Below are 21,877 nucleotides of genomic sequence, written 5' to 3' on the forward strand. Positions count from 1 at the left end.
ATAATTAACGGTGTTAATACTACAATTAACTTAGCTTATGTGGCGCTGTGATAATCACTACCACATCATAATATTTATATTCCAACTCATATATTATTTAATAAATATTTAAAATTAATTATTTTTTCACCAATATATTACATTAATATGTCAAAAAAATAATAATTACAAGCACGATGACATCAAGTGTTCAAATATTATTAGGAGCATGGTTGTAATTATTTATTTTAGACATTGGTGGTAAAAATAATTAATTTTAAATATTTATACTGTAATATATGAGTTGGAATATAAATATAATGATGTGACAATAATGATGTCAGCACCATGTAAGCTAAGTTAACTGTAATATTAACACATTTAACTATTGTCCTTAATTGCACCACTTTATAAAGTACAGGGACTAAATTGAACAAAACACTATAGTACAAGGATCTCATAGGTACTTTGACCGAACATAACTGAAAAAACATGGGAAAGCCAAATTGGTTAGGGATTGGTAATACGTGTTGTTATTTGTACCACTCTCTAGTCAAAAGTAGGTGTAAAGTACATTGAAATTGTAAAAATGGTAAAAAAAAATTCAACAATCTTTACACCACGCTGGTCAAATACGATTTACGAGATTGTATTAATAATTTTTAATTAAAATTTTAATTAATTAAAACATTATTAAAAAAAAATACAACTCCTCGCCTTCTCACCAGAGAAGGCGAGGAGCTGCCTTCTCACCGGAGAATGAGATCCACTGGGCTGCCTTCTCACCAAAGAAGGCGAGGGGGTGTTTTTTTTTTTTTTTTAATAATGTTTTTTTAAATAAAAATAATTAATAAATATTTTTAAAAAATATAATGTTTGACTACATTTAATAAAGCTGGTGCAAATAGCATTTTTCTATTTACACCACCTATAAAACTATTATACCTATCAAATGGTGGTATAAATAGCAATTAGGGTGGTGCAAATAGAATTCTCCATTGGTAACTACAAGTTTTAAGTTGTATTTTCTGCCATAAAATCATAACTTAAAAACATGGAAAAGCCAACTTGATTAGAGATTGGTAACTACAAGTTTTTGGCCATGAGGATTTAACTTATTTGTGTAATTATTATTAGTTTAATTACCATAACACATTTTATATAGTAATAGCTTGAGAGATAGTTTGAGTAGAAAATTGTAAAGTATAATTTTGTTTTTATTAATAGTATAAATAAATTACACAATGACATTTTAATCTTCTCAATTCCACGCCCAGTAGATGGTTGAGATAATTATTACTCTCGTATATGTTTTTTTTTTTTTTCTTTTATGAAGGTTCAATGCTCTTGTATAGTATTCTATCAATCATTAAACAATTACATAAAGTCTTTTATCATTTAACAGTTACATAAACATTTCTTATTTCTCGTAGGTTTTTTTTCTTTATGTACAAACATTCTTTAAGAAACCAGGAATGTGGACTGAAAAGAGGAAATCCAAACAGGTATTCACAAAATGAACAGAAATATTTAAGTTTTCAATGATGAACCTCACACAACATCACTATTATCATGCCACTTCAATGTCATCAATATCAAGCCAGTCATTAGATTCCTTGCTTTCAGAGTTCTTGGCATTTACCCTCTCAACATTCACATCTTTAGATGTATCAGCAGAGCTCTTCTTCAGTTGAACCCAGTCTTGTGAGTCTTTATCAGAACTGTTGCTGCTTGTTTTCTTGTAACTGGTGGGAACATCATCATCATCATCATCATCCTCAAGATCACTAAACGACACATCATCCTCATTCTCGATGGGAATGGCGGTTTTGGTGCTGTTATGTGTTTCTGTGCTCTCTTCGTTTAGCCAATCGTCAGCATCATCGTCGTCATCTTCATCTTCCTCATTTATAATGATATTGACATTAGCAGATTGTGGAGTTTCGTCTTTAGTTTCATTTCCACGCACTTCTTCAATAACTGATTTGTCAACTATTTGGATTTTGTTGTTAGTGTCAGGTTGTTTCTCTGCATCAGAGTCTGCTGCTATGGAGACAGAGGAGGTTGATTCGAGACCAGATGTCCCTTGGACCAAGTTTTCCGAAGCATCAATGGGTGGCACAGATAAACACTCCACATTTGGAATGTCATTGCAGTCTTGTGGACTTGAGTGTGTTCGCTTACGTAACTCCTGTCCTAATGAGGCCCGTGCTTTTACTATCTGTGAACAAATAAAGCATAAAATGAATATTAAAGGCTTGTTGCTCAAAACTATAGGCCAAGATATAGTTTTTGATTCTTGAACCTACCAGTATATATTCATCCATATGGACCAAAAAAGTCGATATATCAAATTTTTTCTGCTATCAAGTCAAATAAGTTTTTTAAAAAAGTGTTCCAGATGGTAGGCAGAATTAGAAGTGTTCATGTATGATATGAGCCATTGGATTGCTTTTACCCAACTAATATTTGTTTGCCTCGTCTTCTGAACCAGACATGCTAATGACCTCAACTATCCCGAGTGCATCCAAATACTATATTTGCAAATAAAATACAGCCAGACTAGAATAGGCTCCATTCTATACGTAGATTATATATGAATATGGAGAACAGAGAAATGGAGCCACCATTACTCCACTAGCATCGTTACCTGGGGTGTTGATAGAAGTTCAGCATCTTCTTTTTCCAGCTTAGGGTGAACAAGTATGAAGTATATTTTCCAAAAGTGAGTCTCACTCATATGACTTGGGCATAGTTCAATCCTTAGAGCAGCCAATCTTGGAGCGAGATGTTCAACAGCCAGAGCATGATCTTGTTGAGCATCAGACATGTCAAAGTCTACCATGATGGAATAAAAAATAAAAATCAGCCAATCGACAATGTCTAAATTCACAAATCTCAAATAAAATTCCAATCCCATTCAGAATTTAAGAAGAGCACAGCAGTAAAACACTAAGGGCTAAAAGTTAAGTTCAAAACCTTAAATCAGATGGCAGTACATTGAGGACATTATGCCTCTAAAAGGGATAGAAACCAGCAGTGCCATTCTTCAATAGTATATAGTCCCAAAAGAGTAAACATATGCAGAAACATACAACTAGCCAAAGGTTAATTCCACTAATGAGGACTATTCTCATCACTTGCACATTGAAGAGAAAATGAATTTTCACTACCACCACGAGAAGTGATCGTTGTTACAACAAATATGGTTCCAGATAGTTTTCAAAAGTGCAGCTTATAAACTCACCCAATTTTAAAACAAAGAGAGAAAATGATTGTAAACAGGAAGAAATTCTACAATGGCTCATCTAAAATGGTCTACAATTAAATTAGGATTCGAAGATCAATACAAATCACTCCTCTGAAACATAACAGTTTCTTACCTGTTACTCTGCATATCCTTATGATATATCAGTTTGATTATCGCTGAACTGACACTTGGTAATATTTACTAAGCTAGTTTCCAACCCATAATATGATAGACAATGAATTCCAAACCCTCTACAAATAGAATCCAACCCCCATCAAATGTATATACAGCCCCATCTTTGTTTTTCTTATCTTTTGCAGTTTTGCCTACATATCTGTGGGGATTAATCAGAGAAACATTCAAACCATTTGGCAAACCAAAAACAGGCAACATTATGATGATTGCTTAATTACCACTCCATTTATCAAATGTACGACAAAAAAGGAAGACTAACCTTCATCGTCTTCATTCTCAGGTAAAGGAAAATCAAGCCAAGTCTCGGGATGCATCGCAATGTCCCTTGCAAATGCCACCACCTCCTCAGTAACTCCAACCGCACCTTTCGTCCAACTGTCATCGTCCTCCTCATCCGACCCCAGCTGCAGAATATTCGACGCTATCTTCGTGATCTCTGACACAGCCTTGTTGCTTGAAAGCTTAGATATACCACTTCGGAACCTCCCACCGAGCTCCGCAAAGTCGTTCCGGATCCCGGCCGGCCCCACAGCATCAGATCCTCCCTGATCCGAATCCGACTCATGGTCGGGCTCCGATCCAAATTCATTAAGCGGTTTCTCAGACTCGGATTGCTCCTGCGGCGGCGGTGCTAGGAACGACGCCACGCCCCAAAATTGACGGCTTAGGGTTTTTGTAAGCTCAGAGAGATCCTCTCTGACGCCACGTGATGGCGACGTAGGGGACGACAGATCATCCGATTGCATTTGATTTTGCTCCGATTCTGCTCCTGGTTTTCCAGTGGAGTGATCGCGTTTGGCCGGAGACACGTCGTCAATTTCTTCGTCGTCGTCATCGAGCTTGAGAGTGTTGGCAATGGATCGAGCGAACCATGACATTGTGAGTAGGAGGAGCACAACGTAACGGGAAGTTTAGAGGATCGCCGGCGGTGAGCGGTGGCGCTGTCCCAATCGAGAAGAAATTTGAGAGATACAGATTGCAGGGGATAAGAAAGAGTCTATCACTCAATCCCGGTGGAATATTCGTTAATTCACACTACGTCGGTTTTCTTGTGTATGATGCAATAAAAGAAAATATTTTTTTAAAAAAATATCATTTATTAAGGGTGAAAATGTAATTACAGACATAAAATCTTATATTCGAGTGATATATGTAGACAATTAAACATTATACTTTGTTGTTTAAAAAAAAAAAAATGCTTTGTTGATTTGTTATACTAGTAAGTGTCATGTGCGATGCACGAATTATTATTAATTTAACAAATAAGCAAATCACATTTTTGGTCTTATGATTATAGGGGCGTATTAATTTTGCTCCATGACTTTAAAACTAACAATTTAGTCATTTAATTATGCTTTTTTTAGCAGATTTGGTCCTTCCGGCCAAATCACCTGTGGAAATTGGCCGAAAAAACTTAAACCTTTTTAAATTTTTTTATTCATATGGACAAAATAGTCTTTTTACGTAAGTTGCTTCTCCTTCTTCTTCTTCGCGTTCATGAGCTACGGCTAACCGTTGTCTCTGCTTCCAAGAAAGAACAGCTCCAAGAATCGAAGCCCCATGTTCAGAAGCAACGTATGATTTTTATAAAGTAATGTGAATACAATAAATGTTTTTAAACTTTTTTATTCATGTGGACAAAATAGTCTTTTTACGTAAGTTGCTTCTTCTTCTTCTTCGCGTTCATGAGCTATGGCTAACCGTTGTCTCTGCTTCCAAGAAAGAACAGCTCCAAGAATCGAAGCCCCATGTTCAGAAGCAACGTATGATTTTTATAAAGTAATGTGAATGCAATAAATGCTTTCATACTTTGCTGGGAAAATTTTTGCCTAAATCATTTTGCTTTAATATATATAGAGATAGAGATTGTTGGGTGATGAATGAAACCTATAACCACTAGAAGGTTTGCATTAAGTAAACCTCTTTTTGTGATATTAATCGATGAAAGAATACAAATAGATAAATTAGCTTAAGTTGCTTATAGTTAACGTTGAACTTGAAACTTTGTGATTACCAAACTAATAATATAACTAACTTAGATGAAGTTGTTCCCTATAAATGTGTTATATTACTATGAAGTTTGAAATTTAAAATTTTTAAAAATTTCTTTTAATTTAGATGACATGTATATTTTCTCACTGATGGAATATAATGCGATGGGCCTGGGTCCGTGGGCATGAGGGATGCAAGCCCAAGAGGGAGGAGCCAGTAAACTGGCCCGTGGGTGTGTAATAACAGCACAGGGGGTGCATGGAGGGTGGCGGTGGTGTGCGTGTGGTCGTGGCGGCAGCTCGCAGGCCATGCGGTCGCATGCATGCAAGGTGGTGACGGCTCGCGTGCTACACGGCAGCATGCATGCAGGGTGGTGGCGACTCGCGTGCTACACGGCTGCATGCATGCAGGGTGGTGGCGACTCGCGTGCCACGGCCGCATGCATGCAGGGTGGTGGCGACTTGCGTGCTACACGGCTGCATGCATGCAGGGAGGTGGCGACTCGTGTGCGTGGTACGTGGGAGGCGGCGGCCAGCGCACGGGCGAGCGTGGGGGCTATCATCCGTGGGAGAAACGTGGGATAGGGGAAACATTAGTTGCGTGGATGTGGGCACGCGTACGACGCGGAGTGTGCGCAAGGGGGGCGCGGGATGCGCGGTAGAGAGCGGTACGCGTATAGCTCGAGAGAGGGGCGTCGTTGCCGTCCACGTGGTTGGATCAGAGGGTCCCTCCTCCAGTATAAAAGAAGGGGGGTCGTAATCCAAAGGGACACGGTGTGAGAAATAGAGGAGGTGGTAAGGATCACCAAGCAAGAGGCAAGCGGTCGCGGGATCGATCTTGGATAGCGTCAATCGCTGGTCGTCAAGTTGGCCTTGTTGTTGGGCCTGATAGTGGATCAGGGAATCTGTGCCTTGTGTTCTTAGCATAGTACAATCACTTTTATCATCCTTATTCACTTGTTCGGTTTATGGTGGACCCGTTTTCATTAAAACCATCGTTGGCACCTGTGGGGATCGAAACGAAGAGCCGTGTTCTCAAATCGGTTACCTTGCCGTACTGTGTTTTACGCCTGATTCCCGAAGACGATCATGGGATCCCAAAGCCGATTCCTGAAGGCGCCAGTCTCTGACGCGGGACAGCGGATCCCGCCCCCCGACGGAGGACGAGGCATTTTTATTGGCGTCCGACGAGCCCACTCGACCCCGCCTACGCAGAAGGCCACCCGTGCTGACCGCAAGGCCAACAATGCAGGGCCCACGGCCCCCGAGGCCCGCTTCCCTCATCACGGCCCTGGGCGACGCGAGAAACCCGTTGCCGACGCCAGCGTGGGCAACAAGAGGATCGCACCCCAGGACCGAGGCTCGGAGTGGGGCCGGGTAGGCGATGCAAACAGGCACGCCTGCGATGACGAGTCGGAGGGAGAAAGCGCCCACCAGGCCGTGACGGCAGGCCCCGGTGACGGATACCTGGTCCGTCCTATAGCTGGGGGGTGGGCGAAAGGTGTGAAGGCTAAGATAACCGAGCTGCTCAGGTGGAAGGAAGGGGGCGAATTACCCGTCCCAAAGATCGAAGTCACCCCGCCCTTCACCAGGAGAATCATGAGGGAGCCCATCCCCTCCACTTTCAAGCCGCCCAGCATCACACGTTTCGACGGCCAGGGCGACCCACAAGAGCACATAATGACTTATTAGGCCATCATGATGCTAATGGGGTCTTCGGAGGCCATGATTTGCAGAGCCTTCTTCTCCACTCTTGTCGACCAGGCACAACGCTGGTTCACGAGCCTCAAAGGAGGGACCATGGACTCTTTCCATGACCTGGCAGTGAAATTCATTACACACTTTATGAGGGGGAGAAAGATCCGAAAGCATTTCACTCACCTCACTACGGTGACGCTAGAGCTGTCAAAATGGGCTTAGCCCGCCGGGCTTTCCCGCCCCGTCCCACCAAAAGGGTGGGCCGGGCTCGTGGTTTAGAATCCCGTATTAAAAACGGGCTTTTTTACCCTCCGGGCTTGGCGGGGCGGCCCGCCAGCCCGCTTATATATATATATATATATATATATATATATATATATATATATATATATATATATATATATATTTAATATTCTAATATCTAAAATTCTAAATTCTAAAAGTCTAAAAACTTAAAAATTAAAACCCTAAGTCTCTAACTCAGACTACTCCCGTCTCCCAGCCCCTAGTCCCTATTTGTTAATTTGTTTCTGCGAGTGCGACTGTGCGAGAAGGCGAGAGTCCAGAGCGTCAGACGTGACCGTTCATCGCCGCGATTCACCGGCGACGCCACCGCGAGTCACCGGCGTCCCACCGCGAGTCACCGGCGACCCACCGCGACTCCACGAGTCCACCGTTCAGCAACTGCGCGATCACTCCAGGACGCCAGCCTCCAGGTATTAAACAATTCAGAGATTATTTCTTATAGTTGGTTAAGAGATTTTTGTGTTGAACAAATTCTTTTATTAGAAACTTTGTAGGTTGTTGATAGAAATGTACAGTATATATCTTCAGTTCTTCACATATAGGCATATAGCAGTACTGCCCAGTACATGTAGCTTTTTTTGTTTTTTTTTTTTTTTTTTTGTTTTTTTGTTTTTTTGTTTTTTGTTTTTTTGTTTTTTTGTTTTTTTTTTTGTTTTTTGTTTTTTTTTTTTTTTTTTTTTTGTCTCAATTAAGCTAAGGAAAATGAATTGAGCATATTATTGCTTTCATTGTTTGGAAATATAATATAGGAATGAAAAATTGTTGGATCGGAAGACAAATTTAAATGTGCATAGTGTCCAGTGGGGACTGGGGACTTGGGAGCTAAAATGGTTTCTGCTTCTCAAAAATATGATATAGTGATAAATGATTGTTGCATTTGTTTTTTGTGGATTAGCCAAGAATTGAATTGAAGTTGGCTGAATATTCTATTGCACCCACATCATATTGATGTCTCAAAACTGTTTTTTTTTTTTTTTTTTTCCAGATTGCTTGTGATTCGTGATGGATTATATGTCTTTGAACCAAACTAATGCGAACCAAACTACTCATACTATTGCCGATGATAATGTTGATGGAATGCCAGGAATGGATAGTTCTACAAAGAAAGGTAAGTCTAAACAACTTACCTCTGATGTGTGGACTTATTTTACAAAGCTTCCAATTGGTGAAGATGGTATTCCAAGGGCAAAATGCAATGGTTGTTCAAAAGAATTTAAAGCTGGGGGGAAAATACATGGAACTTCTTCATTAAAGAGACACAAAGAAACATGTAGGATGTTAAAGTTTCATGATGTTGGGCAAATGTTTGTTAATCATGAAGGCAAACTTGAATCTAGGAAAGTAGATCCAAATGTTGCTAGGCAGTTGTTAGCTTCTGCAGTCATCAAACATGATTTACCATTTTCATTTGTTGAATATGATGGTATTAGAAAATGGCAGAAGTATTTGAATCTCGATGTGCCTTGTATCTCTAGAAACACACTTGTGTCAGACATTACTAAGATCTATTTTCAAGAAAAATAGAAGCTCAAACAAGTGTTGGCAAATATCAAAAATAGAATTTGTTTAACTTCTGATGTATAGACTGCATGCACTAGTGAGGGATATATTTACTTAACTGGGCACTTTGTTGATGTGAATTGGAAATTGAATAGCAAGATACTTTGCTTTGCTAAGATGCCCCCACCACACACATGTTGTGAATTATCTGCAAAAATATTTCAATTTTTGAAGGATTGGGGAATTGAAAGAAAGGTGTTCTCTTTGACATTAGATAATGCATCTAGTAATGATAGTATGCAAAACATTTTAAAGGAGCAATTAGCTTTGCATGATAGTTTGTTGTGTGATGGAGAGTTTCCACATTCGTTGTTCAGCCCATATATTAAATCTCATTGTACAAGAGGGGTTGAAAGTGGTTAATTCAGCTTTGCATAAAATTAGAGAGTCTGTCAAATATGTGAAAAGTTCTGAGGGTAGGATGCAAAAGTTTGAAAAATGTATAAGTGCAGTTGGTAACATTGATACGAGTATTGGGTTGAGATTGGATGTGGTTACTAGGTGGAACTCCACACATTTAATGTTGAAAAGTGCTATTAAGTACAAAAGGGCATTTGCTTCTCTTCAATTGAATGATAGACATTATAAATTTTGCCCTTCAAATGAAGAATCGAAAAGATGTGAGAAAATATGTGAGTTTCTTGAGCCATTTTATGAGGTGAAAAATTTGATTTCCGGTTCTTCCTATCCTACCTCAAATCTATATTTTATGCAAGTTTGGAAGATTGAAAGTATGTTGAAAGAAAACTTGGATAATGAAGATGTCTTGATAAGTGGAATGTGTAAAAAGATGTTTGGCAAATTTGATAAATATTGGAGTGAATATAGCCTTGTGCTTGCATTTGCAGCTATTTTTTATCTAAGGATAAAGCTTGTAACATTAGAGCATTTATATGGGGAGGTTCAGAGTGATCCAACTAAACTTCAAGAAATGATTTCACTTTGAAGACAAAGTTGAACAAGCTTTTTAGTGCTTATGCGGATATTATTACTCCACCTCTTTCCCAACCACAGTTTTCTCAAGTCACATCTTCAAGTATGCAAAGTGGAAGTTTAGGTAAAAGTCAAAGAAAAAGAGCATTTGAAGTAAGTATTTTAAGTTCTAAGTTTCTAACACTTCAATTTATATATATTTTCTATACATGTTTAATGTTTTAAATTTTAATTTCTAAGTTCTAACTAATGTAGGCAATTAAAAGGTATGATAGTCAAACTGTTAAAACTGATGGAAAGTCAGAATTGAAAATTTATTTGGAGGAGCCAAAACTTGAATATGCATACTATGAGGATTTGAATAACTTGAATTATTGGAAAGAACGTATGCATAGATATCCTGCACTTGCATTGATGGCACGAGATGTTTTGGCTATCCCAATTACTACTGTTGCATCAGAGTCAGCATTCTCTATTGGTGCTCGTGTGCTCACCAAGTATAGGAGTTGTACTTTGCCTGAAAAAGTGCAAGCACTTATTTGCACTAGAAATTGGTTGCATGGCTATGCTATTGGTAAGTTATTATATTTTTTTACAAAATAATGAAATATTGATTATATTTTAGGTATTTGATATTTTGGTGTATTGTAATTTAATTTTTAACACTCTATTATGTTGAATTTTTATGTAGATACTGAAGAAAGTTCAAGTTCAACATCAAATTTGTCCTTTGAAGATTCAAATGTTGTAAATCTTGTTGATGACAATGATGAAAATGAAGATGAAGAGGATGTGAATGTTGGAATATCGGAATGATGTAATGGACTTATGATTTATGAACTTATGTGGTTAAGTAGTTTGAATTTATGAACTTATGTAGTTAAGTAGTTTGAATTTATGAACTTATGTAGTTAAGTAGTTATGAACTTTTGTAATTTTTAAGAATCTATTATGTTGAATTTTTATGTTTGGAACTTATGTAGTTAAGTAGTTTGAATTTATAAACTTACTTATGAATAAGTGTTTTAAGTAGATATTATTTAAGTTATTAACATACTCATGTATTCATGTTAGAGTTTAAATTTTAGGAACACATGAATACATTATACATTATAGTGTTATACATGATACCAAAAAAAAAAAAAAAAAAAAAAAAAAAAAAAAAAGGAGGGTTAGGCGGGGCCCGCGTGCTTAAGGGGGGCGGGGCGGGCTGCCCCTACCTAAGCTCGTTTTCTTGGCGGGCTTTTTAGCCCGCCCCGCCAGCCCGTATTGACAGCTCTAGGTGACGCAGGGAGTCGGAGAGTCTTTAACTGACTTTTTGGTCCGCTGGCGGGCGGAGGAAGCGAACGTAGAAGACATTGACAACAAATCTGGCTTGGTCATGTTCGTCGACGCCCTAAGGGCAGGGGATCTATACAAAAGCCTGCAACGCAAAACCACCGATACCTACGCAGCGCTGATGGCGAAGACCGACAGGTATGCCAAAGCTGAGGAAGCCAATCGATTGAAAGGGTACGAGGAAGAATTTCCCTCAAAGAGGCCTCGACCGACCGAGGAACCTGCTAGGCCGGGGAAGAAGGGGGCGAACCCCGCAGTAGAAAGGCCTATCGGGGGAAGAGGAAAGGCAGATGCCAGAGACGTGGCGGCGACACATAGGGCGCACCGCCCACCCATGAGAAATCTCCCTATAGCGCCCCTCGCCCCTATCAACGCCCGACCCAGCGAGGTGTTAGCTTACGCCGAGGAATGTCAAATGGTTAAAGCTCCCGAGCCACGCACCCAGGGCGCTCCCGCCGAAAGTCGAGGGCGGTACTATCGATTCCACCGCAGGCCTGGACACAGTATTGACGAGTGTCAGGCCTGGAGGAAGGAGATAGAGACCCTCATCCAATCAGGCCACTTAGGCAATTTCATCGACTGGAACAGGATGTATTACGGGAACGTGTGGAAGAGGGAAACAATCGAGGTCGGTAAGAATCCTAACCCCCCGAAAGAAAGGCCAGGAGGGGGCACTAGCGACAGGAGTAAACGCCCTGTAATAAACGTAATCTTCGGAGGATGGCCGGCAGGCGAAATGGAGGAGGAATATGTGGGGTCCGTCGAGAGTGCACCCGTGATGAAAAAACAACGATGCCCCGTAATAAACGTAATCTTCAGAGGATGGCCGGCAGGCGAAAGGGAGGAGGAATATGTGGAGTTCGTCGAGAGTGCACCCGTGATGAAGAAACAACGCAAGGAGCCGATCACTTTCAATGATAGCGACCTCCCACGCGGCGGGACTTCGTCCAAGGAAGCCATGGTTATCGCGATGAAGATCAACGGCACCGTGGTCAGGCTGGTGCTACTCGACACAAGGAGTAGTGTAAACGTCATGTACTATGATGTCTTCGTCAAGCTAGGTTTCGCCCAAGACCAGCTGAGACCGATCAAAACCCCGTTAGCCAGATTCACCGGGGACACAGTTGAGACAGAAGGTATGATTCGACTACCCGTGGAAGTTGGCGACCCGCCACGCACGCTAAAGGCGGAAATGGACTTCGTGGTGGTCAGGATAACCTATGCCCACAACATCATATTGGGCAAGCCGGAGTTGGTTGAGATAGGAGGGATCTTGTCCATGGAACATTTGTGCCAGAATTTTCACACCCCCCGCGGGGTGGGGATAATGCGCGGCGATCAGCAGTCTACGCGAGAGTGTAATGAGAAGGCTTGCTGAAAAATCGATCGACTCCCCGTACACACGATCGAAAAGGGGGGAGGGACAGAACCGGAAAAGGGGCCCGAGCCGGCAATAGAATTAGAGGAAATACAGCTAGACCCATCTCAACGCAGCAGAACAGTGAAGATAGGAAAGGGGCTCGAGAGTGGCCTGCGAGAGGAGATCGTCCGAGTCCTCAAGCGATACGCGAGCGTATTCGCATGGGGACCGGAGGATATGCCAGGCGTAGATCGGTCAGTGATTACGCACCGCCTGGCAGTGGACCCCGCGCATCGACCCGTCAAGCAGAAGCGCCGCCACCTATCCGCTGAACGGAGAGCATTCGTAAAAAAAGGAAGTAGACACGCTGTTAGCTATAGGACACATCCGAGAAGCCATGTACCGGGAGAGGTTATCCAACATAGTGCTGGCACCGAAACCACCAACTTGGCGGATGTGCATCGATTACACGGATCTGAACAAAGCCTGCCCCCCGGACCCCTTCCCGCTACCCCGTACAGACCAATTAGTGGACGAAACGACCGGATGCGAACTGCTGAGCTTCATGGATGCATTCAAGGGGTATCACCAGATCTTCATGGCGGAAGAAAATGAGGAAAAAATCGAATTTGTCACCCCGGACGGGGTCTACTGTTACAAGGTAATGGCCTTTGGTCTAAAAAACTCGGGGGCCACGTTCACGCGAATGGTGGCAGAGGTCTTCAAAGGCCTGTTAGGAGACATCATGGAAGCCTACGTCGACGACATGCTTGTTAAGAGCAAGAAAGCCGAGTCCCATCCACAGTACCTGGTGCGATGCTTCGAGGTCATGGAGCAACATCACCTCCGCCTCAACCCCAAAAAGTCCGCGTTCGCCGTGAAAGGGGGAAAGTTCCTGGGTTTTATGGTGACACACAGGGGAATAGAAGTCAATCCGGAGAAGGCAAAAAGCATCCTCGACATGCGACCACCCAGGTCCATAAAACACATTCAACGCCTGAATGAAGATTTGCGGCCTTGAGTCGCTTCATGTCCAAGCTAGCGGAGAGGTCGTTGCCTTTCTTCCAAGTCATGAAAAGGAGGGACGGATTCGCGTCGAATGACGACTACCAGGAGGCATTCGATCATTTTAAGGCTTACTTAGCCTCTGCACCTGTCCTGTCGAAACCGGAACGTGGGGAGGTCCTGTACGTCTACCTCGGGGTAGCCCCGGCAGCCGTCAGCTCGGTACTCCTGCGGGAAGACAACGGAGTCCAAAAACCCGTCTATTACGTAAGCAGGGCCTTACACGACGCGGAATTGCGATACACCCCCCTAGAAAAAACCATATATGCACTGATACACATGACTCGAAAACTGGTGTACTACTTCCAAGCCCACCCCGTAGTAGTACTGACGGACCAACCGCTGGGGTCGGTGATGAGAAACCCGATCTCCTCAGGAAGAATGATGAAATAGGCTATCGAGCTGACCCAATACAACATCGAGTACAGGCCTCGAGTGGCCATAAAGGGGCAAGCGCTAGCCGACTTTATAGTGGAGTGCACCGCGCAGGAAGATAGAGTAGAGGGCCAAACCACCCCCGAACCCGAATGGGAAATGTATACGGATGGGGCTTCTAGCCGGAAGGGTTGCGGGGGGCGGCATGGTCCTAAAATCCCCCGAGGGGTTCAAAGCATTTACCGGGCATTCCGTTTAAACTTCCAGCTATCTAACAACGAAGCAGAGTACGAGGCTTTAATCGGAGGGTTACGGTTAGCCCACACCCTCCCGGCTCGACGCCTTAAGATCAGATCGGACTCCTGCGTGGTGGTGGGGCAGGTAAACGGTGTATTCGAGACCAAAGAGAACAGGATGCGACAATATAAAGAAGTAGTGAAGCAATTACTCGCAGGGTTGGAACGATGGGAGTTGCAACAAATCCCGAGGGCAGAAAATGGGGAAGCCGACCTACTGTCGCGCCTAACACAAGGGGTTGAGGAGCACGTCGAATACATATCGCGGATTGCCCAAATCACGGACATCGATAGTCCAAGTATAGAGAGAGACGAGATCCTCACCGTTTCACCCACCCAGGATGAGTGGATGCACGAAATGATCTCGTATAAAACTGAAGGTGTCACTCCTGGGGACCCCACGCGGGCGCGGAAGGTGACATTGATGGCCCCCACATACCAGATACACGGGGGAAAACTTTTCAAGCAATCTTTCGGAAGATCACTGCTGCGATGCCTCACGAAGGCCGAATCTGAACGAGTAATAACGGAACTCAATGAGGGTATGTGTGCAGCGCACCAAGGCGCTAACACACTTGCACGGAAAGTGATTTTACAAGGATATTACTGGCCGCGGGTCAGGTCCGATTGTTTGGAATACGTAGAATGGTGTGGAACCTACCAACATTTCGCGATCTTACCTAGCCGTCTCGCGTCATATTATACCTCGGTCACTTCGGCCATCCCGTTCGCAAGGTGGGGCATCGACCTACTAGGCCCATTCCCAAAAGGCGTCGGCGGCCTGAAATTCGTAATCGTTGTAGTGGACTATTTCACCAAGTGGGTGGAGGCGGAAGCCTTGACATCGATCACCGAACACCAATGCTGCAAGTTTGTCTGGAAAAAACATATTCACAAGGTTCAGATTACCACTACAGATCGTATCGGATAACAGAAAACAATTCGATAGTGCTGGTTTCGGACAATTTTGCGCATACTTCGGGGTCGAACATACCAAGGTGGTTGTGGCTTACCACTGGCGAATGGGCAGGTAGAAAACGCGAATAGGACCATCCTGGATGGTCTGAAAAAAACCGCGAAGGTCAACCGGGGAAACACCATTCGCCCTAGCGTACGGGTGCGAGGCACGGTTACCCATAGAAGGTCACATACAGTCCAGCAGAATGCTACAGTACGAGCACGACCAGAACGACAACGATATGAGGGTGGAATTACACTTACTAGAAGAAAGGAGGAAATATGCGCGCAAGCACATGGCAGAATATCAACGGGCCGTCAAGCAAGACCACAATATCCGTGCGCGCCTAAGACATTTCCAAATAGGGGACCTGGTGCTCTGACGTAGAGAGGCCAACAAACCTTTGCAAGGGGGTAAGCAAACCTCAGCAACAGGAGCCATAGCAATGCGCCCTCCAGGCGTAGTCACCCAATCCTGAAAAGCACGCAAAGAAGGTGGATAGATGAAATGATGAGGATCCTGCGCCTCCTGCAACTCGGCCATAGAATTTATCATCGGCTGGCCTGCCATGCCAGCAGTAGACAGCCAGGCTTTCAATAGGACCGCCATGCGTGACATGGCATGCTCCTCCACCGCTCGGGAAAATCTCTCGGAATCTCGCCAGTTCTGGATCGCGGCCTGCACGGCGGCCGCGTGGGCGGCCTCCTAACGACTATGCCGCTCCTGCAGGGCCGCCAATGCACGCTGCAACTGTCCATGCTCAACGGCCAGGGCATCGTGCGCCACACATAATTGGCGATGCTTCCGCTCTGAATCCTCGAGGTTGGCCGCGACCATCTCCCGGGCCCGCTCCGATTTTGCATACTCACGAGACACCGAGTCTAGCCGTTGTTGGAGCCCCACGGCTTTCATGGTTACCTGAGGCAAGACAAATACATAGATATGCGCAGGTCATTTAAAAAAAAAAAAAACATGAAAGGGAACTCACGTTCATGCTGTCACCCACGAGGTGACAACTGAGGGCATCTAAGGAGCTGCCGTCCATCCAGAACCGCTTGGCAGGGGTTACCATGTCATGTACGCTACGCCGGATAAACTCAATGTGACTGGGTTTGTACGAACGCAACGCCCGAGAACCGCTGGAGTTCCGCACGGTAAGTGGATCCTCTGGTTCAAACTCCTCACGCCGTAGAGGAAGGCGCGGTGAGGGCGACGCAGAACGCTCTGGAGGAGAAACACGGCCTGCCCTGGAGGGCTCCACAGCATCCACCATCATGGACGAAGACGGTCCACCATCCAAGGTGGGATCCGACAGCGCGCCAACCAGCGAGTCCTCATCATCCGAATGCGCGGTGGCTTGGCCGCGAGTCCGATACACATGATACATCTGCGGAGTGCTGCTCGTCGGCGCTGGTAGTCAACAAGAAACATACACGGTAAAAAAAAAAGGGGGGGGGGGGGGGGGGAGGCGTACGTACGGAATGAAAAGTGATCACTGAGCTGGGTGATGTGCAGTGGGTCATGATACCTCCTCTGGTCGTAGGGGCCGACGGCGCAGAGACGCGCCGGGTGAGAATCCAAGCCGGCGTACGTAGACGGTGCGACATGATTGATACGAGTCGACCAAACATTGGAAAAACCTAACTCAGAGGCATCACTAGCATACTCCACATACACGAATTTTTCTTTCCAATTCCGTAATGCAGGTGGAGGGGTCAGGAAAGTATAACTGGGGTGTGGATGGAGGTGTAAAAAGGGACCCGTTTGACCCACACTAAACACGTGCAAAAACGAAGATAAAGATGGTGGCACACTAACCTTGCGGCAACGAGTGAGAAAACAGGTGAGAAGCCTATGGACGTTGGCAGTGAGTTGACAGGGAACGGCATTATGCGCACGGAGGAACGCGGACACCAAGGGGTGTAGAGGAAACTGCAAACCAGCTTGAACAGAATGAAAGTGAACCGTCACCAAGAGGGGACTTAGGGGCTCAGTCATGGTATCTATGGCACCGGGGATGGCCATCTTTAGTCCCTCCCCCAACCATTCATCTAGTGACATCAGTTCGGCATTAGACAGCCGGGACGGAATCCAACGGGGATGGCGGGATCCAGAATATGACAGATCGGGGACGCAAGAGCGGAATAGTCATCTACAAGATCCACAACCGGAGGTACTAACCTTTGGGGTGTCGAAACAATTTCTGGATTAGCCACGTGAGGAGGGATCGGCGACATTGACGTGCGGGGCGCCCGGGATTCCACCTGATCATGCGGAGTGGCCTCACGAGATCGACGGGCCGGCATGGCGAAAGGATTCTGATGGCTGCCGGCGGCCGCAACCAAAGTGGGAGGAGCAAACGGCATGGTCGCAGTAGTGGTGGCATGGGCGCCGACGCCGTTCGGGGGGACAGTGAACAGAGATTGACTGAACTCCCCGAACGTGGGCGTGGCCGGCGGAGAGTGAAGTGAATGAGTGGAGAAAGCGCCCGAGGCCGTGGGGGGGGGGGGTTGACAGCGGCGGGCGATGACGAGTATGGCGTGGGAGGAGCGAACATGGAGGCAGCGGGCGATGCGGCAGCCGAGGCGGGAGGAGCATCGGTGGATCGAGGCATGGTGATAGCAGCGGTCATAGGCGTGGCGGAGGGGGCGAGTGGCAATACCGGCAATGGGGTGAGCGTGGTTTCGGGGAAAGGGATGGTGGGATCGACATCCATGGTTGAAATAGCAAAGGGGGTGTGGTTCTTGGCGAGGAAGACGGCGTAGAGGGGGGGGGTTGTTGCGCGTGAAGGGGAGTGGATGAGGCATTTAGTTAAGGGGGAATAGTTTAAATACCTAAACCCTGATTGTCAGGGTTTCCATTCGTTCTGGGCCTTGCTTGATGGGTTGGACCTTACTTCTTTAGAACCATTCATTAAATGATTAAAAGAAGTGGGGGACTTATGATGAAATATAATGAGATGGGCCTGGGTCCGTGGGCATGAGGGATGCAAGCCCAAGAGGGAGGAGCCAGTAAACTGGCCCGTGGGTGTGTAACAACAGCGCAGGGAGTGCATGCATGGTGGCGACGGTGTGCGTGTAGTCGCATGCATGCGGGGTGGCGACAGCTCGCGGGCCATGCGGTCCCATGCATGCAAGGTGGCGGCGGCTCGTGCGCTACACGGCCGCATGTATGCAGGGTGGTGGCGACTCGCGTGCTACATGGCTGCATGCATGCAGGGTGGTGGCGACTCGCGTGCCACGGCCGCATGCATGCAGGGTGGTGGCGACTCGTATGCTACACGGCTGCATGCACGCAGGGTGGTGGCGACTCGTGTGCGTGGTACGTGGGAGGCGACGGCCAGCACACTGGCGAGCGTGGGGGCTATCATCAGGGGGAGAAACGTGGGTTAGGGGAAGCGTTGGTTGCGTGGACGTGGGCACGCATACAACGCGGAGTGTGCGCTAGGGGGGCGCGGGATGCGCGGTAGAGAGCGGCACGCGTATGGCCCGAGAGAGGGGCGCCGTTGCCGTCCACGTGGTTGGATCATAGGGTCCCTCCTCCAGTATAAAAGGAGGGGGGTCGTAATCCAAAGGGACACGGTGTGAGGAATAGAGGAGGTGGTAAAGATCACCAAGCAAGAGGCAAGCGGTCGCGGGATCGATCTTGGATAGCGTCAATCGCTGGTCGTTAAGTTGGGCCTGATAGTGGATCAGGGAATCTGGGCCTGTGTTCTTAGCATAGTACAGTCACTTCTATCATCCTTATTCACTTGTTCGGTTTATGGTGGACCCGTTTTCATTAAAACCATCACTCTCCATCATTTTTTTCACCTTAATTAACAATCGATGTTGCCCTATTATATTGTTGAGGACGAAGTTCGTTCAAGTTATCATATGTGGACTAGGCGAAGCTTGTCAAAGTATACAAACTTTGTATATAGACTGAAAATTTTGATCAATAATCATTAGATATATTTTGTCTTGAGTTATTTGGATGAATATCTCGTCTAGAGAGATTTAGACAAAGATTCATTTAGATTGATAGCAGAGAAAGAGGTGGCGGTGTTGAAATCTTTTGTGCTACGTTAGCATGGTAACTGAGACAACTTATTAATTGTTTCAATTGCATAATTTAACACACTATAAAAAATTAAATATTTATGATTCATTACAGATTTACAGGGTAGTATATGTTATTTACTTTTTCAAACATTTCAGCCCAATATTAGAGTTCAAACCTATGATAATAGTAATCGGAATGTCATCACACTACATGATAATTGGCACACACTAAAATAATTTATTTGTACATTATTTTAATTCAATGGTCGGATTATGTTTTCGTGACAAGTAAATAAGTTTGCTATCCTAAGAGCAACTTCATTTGTTGAGATTTTTTGTTGATTTTTGCTAGTCAAGTGGAGAAAGGAAAAAGTGAGCAAAAGAAAAGAAAAGAAAAGAAAGTAAAACAAGTTGATAAAAGAAAAATTTTAAAAAATGGTATTTACGCATCTAGCTTGGCACGTGCAACGCTAGGCACACGAGTAAAAAAAAATATTCTCTGAATCCAACAAAAAATTTTGATTTGTATAGATAAAATTCAAAAAAAAAAATTATGCTCTACATTAGTCCAAAAATTATGTTATAATTTTTCTCTGCAAAATAATAAATAAATAATAATAATAATAATAATAATAATAATAATAATAATAATAATAATAATAATAATAATAATAATAATAATAATAATAATAATAATAATAATAACAACATTGTGATTGCTCTAATAAAATATGTTACTCCATAATTCTAATGGACTGATTTTCTACCGGCCAGATTTCACAAGCTGAGCTTGATCCAAAAAAAATTAGTACTATTATGAGCTTTCTGGAATTAGAGAATGGATCGAATTTCCAAAAAAAAAAAAAAAAAAAAGAAAAAAAAGAAGAGATAGAGAGAATGGATCGAAGTTTTCAAAAAAAAAAAAAAAAAAGAAAAAAAGAGAATGGACCTGAGGCAAATTATGCTGTGCATCCGTATGCACCATGCATGGTGTATACAGATGCAAAAACTACGTCGTTTTAATAAAACGCGCGTCTCCCCTTAAAAAAAATCAGGTTCGATTCCCAGCAACAACATATGAACTAAAATTCAATAATCGATGAACTATAATTCCATAATCTAATCTATGAACTAAAAATTCCAGAATGAATAAATTAAAATTCCATAATCTATAAACTAAAATTTCAGAATCGATGAACTACAATTCCATAATCGATGAACTATAATTCCATAATCAATGAACTATAATTCCAGAATGAATGAACAATATAATGTTGTTGCTGAGAATCGAACCTGAATTTTTTTTAAAGAGGAGACGCACATTTTTTAATAAAACGGCGTCGTTTTGATATCCGTATGCACCATGGTGCATACGGATGCACAACATAACTATCCCTCGAAAATGGGCAAATTATGCTATGCATCCGTATGCACCATGCATGGTGCATACGGATGCAAAAACGACGTCGTTTTAATAAAACGCGCGTCTCCCCTTTAAAAAAAAAAATCAGGTTCGATTCCCAGCAACAACATATGAATTAAAATTTCATAATCGATAAACTATAATTCCATAATCGATGAACTATAATTCCATAATTGATGAACTATAATTCCATAATCTAATCTATGAGCTAAAAATTCCATAATGAATGAACTAAAATTCCATAATCTATAAACTAAAATTTCAGAATCGATGAACTACAATTCCATAATCGATGAACTATAATTCCATAATCAATGAACTATAATTCCATAATCTATGAACTAAAATTTCAGAATGAATGAACAATATAATGTTGTTGCTGGGAATCGAACCTGAATTTTTTTAAAAAGGGAGACGCGCGTTTTTTAATAAAATGACGTCGTTTTGGCATCCGTATGCACCATGCATGGTGCATACGGATGCACAGCATAACGATTGTCGAAAATGAATCTTTAGAATCGGGCCAGTAGGATTTCAGCCCAATAGTCACATCTTCAACCATTCATCAAAGTTGCGCAAATTATGCTGTGGACTCGTGTCCGCAGTGTATTGTGGACACGAGTCCAAAACAACGTCGTTTTCAGGAAAAATGATGACATTTTAGTTTTAAAAAAATTGATTTTGTCTCGTTATTAACGGCGTTATTCGTTTGTGGAATTATGAATGTACAGTTATAGAATTATAGAATTATGAACACAGAGCTCTAACATTATGAACTTACAATTATGAACATATAGTGATAAAATTATGAACATAGAGCTCTAAAATTGTGAACACAGAGCTTCAAAAATTATGAATTTAGAGTTATTGAATTATGAATGTACACTTACGGAATTATGAATGTACAGTTATGGAAGTATGAATATACAGTTATGGAATTATGAACACAGAACTCTGACATTATGAACTTACAATTATGAACATATAGTGATAAAATTATGAACATAGAGCTCTAAAATTGTGAACATAGAGTTTCAAAAATTATGAATTTACAGTTATTGAATTATGAATTTACAGTTATTGAATTATGAATGTACAGTTATAGAA

General features: G+C 43.3%; 1 protein-coding gene across 1 annotated transcript; it reads right to left on the reverse strand.

Moving 5' to 3' along the window:
* Window positions 1-1,334: 1,334 nt before the first annotated feature.
* LOC109168934 lies at window positions 1,335-4,452 on the reverse strand. The gene is made up of 3 exons (XM_019317800.1): window positions 3,684-4,452; window positions 2,630-2,817; window positions 1,335-2,200 (listed from the first exon to the last, which is right to left on the reverse strand). The coding sequence occupies exons 1-3, from the start codon at window positions 4,300-4,302 to the stop codon at window positions 1,550-1,552; spliced, it is 1,458 nt and encodes a 485-aa protein (XP_019173345.1). The 5' UTR covers window positions 4,303-4,452; the 3' UTR covers window positions 1,335-1,549.
* Between the last annotated feature and the right edge of the window lie 17,425 nt (window positions 4,453-21,877).

The sequence above is a fragment of the Ipomoea nil genome, unplaced genomic scaffold, assembly GCF_001879475.1.
Source record: "Ipomoea nil cultivar Tokyo-kokei standard unplaced genomic scaffold, Asagao_1.1 scaffold3231, whole genome shotgun sequence".
Lineage (NCBI taxonomy): Eukaryota > Viridiplantae > Streptophyta > Magnoliopsida > Solanales > Convolvulaceae > Ipomoea > Ipomoea nil.

Bases quoted from the DNA above. Each gene is read 5' to 3' on its own strand.
- LOC109168934 (XM_019317800.1), bottom strand. From the start codon at position 4,302: ATGTCATGGTTCGCTCGATCCATTGCCAACACTCTCAAGCTCGATGAC. The intron at 2,818-3,683 runs GTTAGTCTTCCT...CCATCATGGTAG, and splicing joins TGAGAATGAAGACGATGAAG to ACTTTGACATGTCTGATGCT. The intron at 2,201-2,629 runs GTAACGATGCTA...ATTTGTTCACAG, and splicing joins AACTTCTATCAACACCCCAG to ATAGTAAAAGCACGGGCCTC.